Source organism: Juglans regia, chromosome 4, assembly GCF_001411555.2.
Source record: "Juglans regia cultivar Chandler chromosome 4, Walnut 2.0, whole genome shotgun sequence".
In the NCBI taxonomy this organism is placed as follows: Eukaryota; Viridiplantae; Streptophyta; class Magnoliopsida; order Fagales; family Juglandaceae; genus Juglans; species Juglans regia.
The window spans coordinates 27,854,952-27,860,788 of NC_049904.1; the positions used below are offsets into that span (position 1 = coordinate 27,854,952).

Sequence of the window (5,837 nt, forward strand, 5' to 3'; positions counted from 1 at the left end):
TGTGCTAAATAACTGCTGAGAGATTGATGATTATCTTAGGTATGTCATTTAATTTATTTGAATAATTATAGTTTTCTTTAAATTAATTAGAATTGTTGTGCTCAAAATATACTTCTTTTGCAACATGTTATAACAGTGACCACATGGACAAACTTAGAACGGAAGGCGTAGAAAATATAGAGGCAAGACACAAGGAAGAATTTCCCGGATGGTTTGAAGAACGTGTATGAACTAAAATTATATATATGTTATATTGTGAAATTTTTAACTCTGGATAATAAAATAATAAATATATACTATTTCAATTTTTAGATTTTGGAACAACGTGCTCGTGATCCCGGATCAATTTCTTCTGAATTGTATGCATTGGCCCGTGGTCTCTCAAATAGAGCACTTCGATATACTGCATGCACGGTTCGAGGTTATAGATTCCATACTTTGGACCGTGAACGTAATAGAAAGACTCAAAACTGCGGTGTGTTGGTCGAGGGGAGTCATGGAACAGATGATATTGACTATTATGGTGTCATACGTGATATTATCGGATTGAAATATCTGGGTGGGTCTGTAACATATGTTTTCAAATGTGATTGGTGGGATCTAGGCGGTGGTCGGGTTTCGATACATAGGGATAATCACTTTACGAGTGTCAATACTGCATCTAAATGGTACGAAGATGATCCATTCGTATTGGCTTGTCAAGCTACCCAAGTCTATTACTTGATTGATCCAATGAAAAGTGCTGATGAAGATAGTGGGAGATAACTTGGCGAGTTGTACAAAAAAGTGCTGATGAAGATAGTGGGGAGATAACTTGGCGAGTTGTACAAAAATTTGTTCCTCGAAATATATATGAAGCAGGAACGAGTGCAGATTACGAGAATAGGGGAGATGAAGATGACAATCCGATTGTTGAGGCATACCAGGAAGATGGAGAGGGTATTAACTTGTTTGTTGACCTCGGTGCACTCGAGTTGCTCCCCTTGTGTAGAGATGATGTCCCACCCGTACATCTCGACCCGTCTATATTAAATGATCATTCAATTCAAGTCAGTTTGGAGGAAGATGAAGAAGACGAGTCAGAAGATGAATACGAATCAGAATCCGGGCATGAGGTGGATAATGATGATGAAGATGTTATTGATGGAGATTCTGAAACAACTATGGAAAATTCATCTGAAGAGTAAAAGTACTAAATATTTTATTTATATAGGTGACTATAAAATATCTTAAATTTTCATAATTTTTTCTAATTAATTTTCTTTGATATAATTAATTATTTTAAAGAATGCCGCCAAAACGACAACGAATAAATGTGCCTCCGCCAAGTCCAAGTCCTGAATCCATTGAGGACTCCCCACTCGAGGAATCCATTCCTGAAGATCAAGCTAACACAGAAGAGAACAACAGCCAGTCGACACCTACCAGTAAGGAAATATTGTCGTTGATAATTATATATATAGTTAATACTTTTTTCTCAATAACTATATAATTATAATTATAGTATATCTATTATTATCATGTAGTTGATGCATCTGCACGTCGCGGTCGTGGCTATACACGTGGAATCTCTCTTGAAAAAAATAGAAGGCACGATAAACTGAAGGTCACAATTCCTGATAATTCCACTGGAGGAGTGGATGATAGTGCAGCAGCGCTTTCCTCCTATATTGGCACAGTAGTTCGAGCTTATACTCCATTTTATGTGCGCTCATGGCGAGATGTTCCGAATGAGATTAAGGAGCACATTCGAAGTCATGTGCTAGTGAGTTTACTTTTCAGTACATTTTTTTTACCTAGATTAATATATTATATTTTTGACCTAATTCCTTTGTTAGGATGAATTCGACCTTGACTTTGGCCGTAGAGAGGATTTGAGAATCGTGAATGAGTTGATGGCTACACTATTCCTACATCACAAAGGACGATGTCATGACCACTTCAAGAAGTTTGAGACGTTGGAAGAGGCTGCGCAGTCTCCTTTTCAGCAGATGAAGTTAGATGATTGGAGAAAGTGTTGTGATCTTTTCGCATCTCCAGCTTATCAGGTATTTTACATTTATATCTTTAAATTATTTACATTCATATTCGTTTTATACATTATATGTATACATATTACAATTAACATTTTTAATATATTTTGTAGCACTTGAGTTCTACAAATGCACAGAATAGATCCGTTTTGACTGTCCACCATCGTGCCTGTTCAAGGTCATTCCACTATCTTACTGAAAAAATGGTAATTAAAAAATTAAAAAATTCATTTATTTTCCTGATATTCTTTCTGATAAGTACTAACACTATCTTTTTAAAATTGCTAATATTGTCGCTTTGTTAGAAACGTGATTATCTTGAAAACTTTTCCCTCATTCATGTCTATGCTGCTGCTCACACTAATGAGCATAGTGAGTGGATGGATCCTGTCGCTGCAGATAATTATGTAAGCAATGTTAATTTTGTTAAATAAATTTTTTATAGAATATTTTAATAGTTTATTTCTTATTTCTATTTCTTTTAATACGTTACTAATTATTTACGATCATTACCTTTTAAATTGCAGAACAAAATGTTGGAGATGCAGTCGACTTCTGCGGAATCCTCTCCTAGTGACATAGACATATTCACCCAAGTGCTCGGGCCGCAGTCTAGTATGGCAAGAGGTTTGGGACGATCTATCAAGCATAAATATTCATCCTCCTCAACCTCATCGGCTTCACAAATTAATAATCTTACAGCAGATTTAGAAGCTGCACAGCGTGAGAATGAGTATATGAGGTCGAGACAGCAAGAGTTAGAGTCTCTCTTAGAACGACAGTCTCATTTAGAGACGCGTTTGCAGGACCAACAGAGAGACCAGGAGGAAAGAATACGCAGTGAAGTGCAAGAGCAAGTGCAACGAGAGATGATGGTGCAAATGAAGCGTGTTATGTCGTTGCAACAGAATCCCCGTGGGCGAGGGAAAAAGAAGAAATAAATTTTATCAATATTTCTGACTAGTTTTAATATCTAATTTTGTACTTTTATAAGACATTGTTACTTCTTAATTGGGTATGTAATATGATACTATTGGCATTTTGTTTTTAAATTTTATGAAATTAGTATTTCTGATCTGTACGTTCGAATGTAAATAAAAATCGTTTGAACGTTGGTTCACACTGTACCAAACGTTCGAACGTAAATACAATTGAATCGTTCGAACGTTAAACCGACTAACGTTCGAACAAAGAACTTGCATTCGGACGCTCCTTCGTTTACATTCGAAATAACGTCCGAACATTAAACGCGCTATGTTTGAACATTTACGTTTACGTTCGAACAAATATTCGAACGTTTATTGTAATTAACGTTCGGACGCATTAACATGCGAACGTAAATATGATACGTTCGAACGATATACAACAAACGTCAACTTCTCTCATTCGAACGCCAATCGGGTCGGGTATAACGTCCTAACGTTTAATTGTACGTCCGAACGTGATTTTCTGTGACAGTTCATAACCGTCACAAAAAAGGAACGTTCGAACGTTGTACCGAACGGAACACTTCCAACCGTCACTAAAAATATTTTTTGTGACGGTTGAACAGTAAACCGTCACCAAATGTTTTCTGTGACGCACTTTACGTGACGGTCATGGTGACGGTTTCAAACCGTCACCAAATATGTTTAGTGACGGTTTGCCATTTTTTTGTGACAGTTTCCTCTGTCACAAAATACACATTCTGTTGTAGTGAATATTAATGCAGTATGCATGGAAGAATACCACAATCAAAATTGCTACAACCAAAAGAAAACACATCCTTTTCGTTTACTTATGAAACTAAAGTCTTTTAGTTTTCAAAACTCATGACAGTAGCACTGTACCTATATATATTCCTTATACACGCGTAATAACAATTAATTCTATATCATTAATTCACCTTTGTTTAACATCATGAGTGCTCTTAAAGATTTTTTAATTTTTTCTAATAATTCGATTATAATAATCCAAATCCAAGATTGGTTTACATACTTTTTTCTGTTTCTAGTGCTGCTAGAACTTCAAAAGAATGCAATAGCAATATTCCCGAATGGATTCAATCGTTGGCACGCGAATTGTGTCTAATAAATTTTTCTTCTCATTCAATTATATACACTACAAGAGATTGGGTTTTATGAGACAAATCATTTTGTCTCCAAAGACCCAATTTTTGTCCCAAAATATTTTTGGAGATGAAAAAATTTCGTCTCTATTTTGTTTCGAAAAGCCTATCTCAAAAGGTTTTTAGAGACAAAAATTGATTTTTGTATCAAAAACTAAATTTTAGGTACAAAATTGGACGGAACCAGTTGAAATTGTTCAAACGGACTTTTGTTTTTAGACGAACTAATTTCATCTCAAAAAACTATTCAAATGGAATCCTTTCAGTTTGAACCGACACGTACTATTCAAACAATAAGAAATTTTGATTCAAACTAATAACCATATTTGATCTTATTCGAACGAACGGAGTGTTTGAACCGATTTTATGCATTCGAACTAATAAATTTTTCAAATGACTTGTGTTCAAATCTATCTGTTTGAACAGACATTTTATTTTCGAAATTTTTGTCCATTCAAACGGGATTTTGCATATTAATGTTGTTCGAACAAATATTTTATTGTTCGAAAGGCCATATGGCCTGTATTTCTCGGTTGTCGTTCGAATGTGTTAGTTTTGTTTGAATGAGTCTTTTTTTGATCAAATGGATTTGTAAATTCGAATGGTATTAATCGTACAGAACATAATTTAATTAAAAATATCATACTAATATTATACAAATTGTAATTCAAACATCACAATTGTTCAAATGTTTTGGAACATCATAATAGAAAGGCAGTTAAAGAAAAAATAAATTTTAAGATTGTGGTGGTGGCATAGAGTTTTAGGATATCATTGATTGTCACTGTTCAAACAATTTTTGGTTATTCAACTCCAACCTCTTCTATATGTTCTCTTCTAATTTCGCTTCTAAATCCGCTACTTGATATAATTGGGTCAGTAACTCTTTCTCCATAGACCTCAATCGTTATATATCAAATGTTGCTTCCTTGTCATTCGATCTAGGTCGAGAAGAGGATGATGATATTGAGGATGATGGCTTCACACAACATCCTAAACCCCCAAATATCCAGAATGTGATTCAAGTACTTGAGAAATGATCTAAGCATCTTTGACAGATGATTCATCAGATGGATCTGCAGCAGTTTCCTTAATAGATATCATCTTGTCATACAAAAACAAAAACATTAAAGTTATAAGTATAATTAACAAAAATATCATTAGATAATAGAATTAAAGAAATTTAAACTTACATAATTTGTCTCTGTTTCGGAACTTATCCAAACACCATCCCGATTTTTATGTGCTTTAGCATACAATTGGATCAAAAGGAAAATCTATATTAGAACTTAAATCAGAAAAGTATATTATATGTTAATATTTAACGGGGACTAGAATAACTTACCATTTTTTTAGACAAACAATGAAAATATCGAGAACCAGCATGATGGTATATCGTTAAATTTGATATATTTGCTTTGTTCATAGTACTCTATTGCTAAAAAAAATATTATGTCTATATGTTTAATACATATATCATATACTATTAAAAAAATATAGAAGCGAAATTACCTGATAAGCAAGATCTTCAAACATATCACAAACCATCTCTCATTCAGTTGGTGACATTGCTTGGAATGAATTTTGGCGAGCTTCTGTTATCATATTGAACTTTTAATAGTGTGCATGGCATTGACCTTTGTACCTCTGGAATGCATTCGACATCAGTTCCTTAACCATTAGTCGATCCTCTCTTC

At 34.1% G+C, this 5,837-nt stretch overlaps 1 protein-coding gene across 1 annotated transcript in view; it reads right to left on the bottom strand.

The window, feature by feature from the left end:
• Nucleotides 1–5,181: 5,181 nt before the first annotated feature.
• LOC118348226 (cysteine-rich repeat secretory protein 38-like) overlaps nt 5,182–5,837 on the bottom strand; it is a 2,455-nt gene continuing 1,799 nt past the window's right edge. Inside the window, exons 2-3 of the mRNA XM_035689274.1 lie at nt 5,334–5,386; nt 5,182–5,244 (exon numbers count right to left, since the gene is read on the bottom strand). Of these exons, the coding sequence (XP_035545167.1) occupies nt 5,182–5,244; nt 5,334–5,386 (116 nt within the window). The remainder of the gene's footprint in view (nt 5,245–5,333; nt 5,387–5,837) is intronic.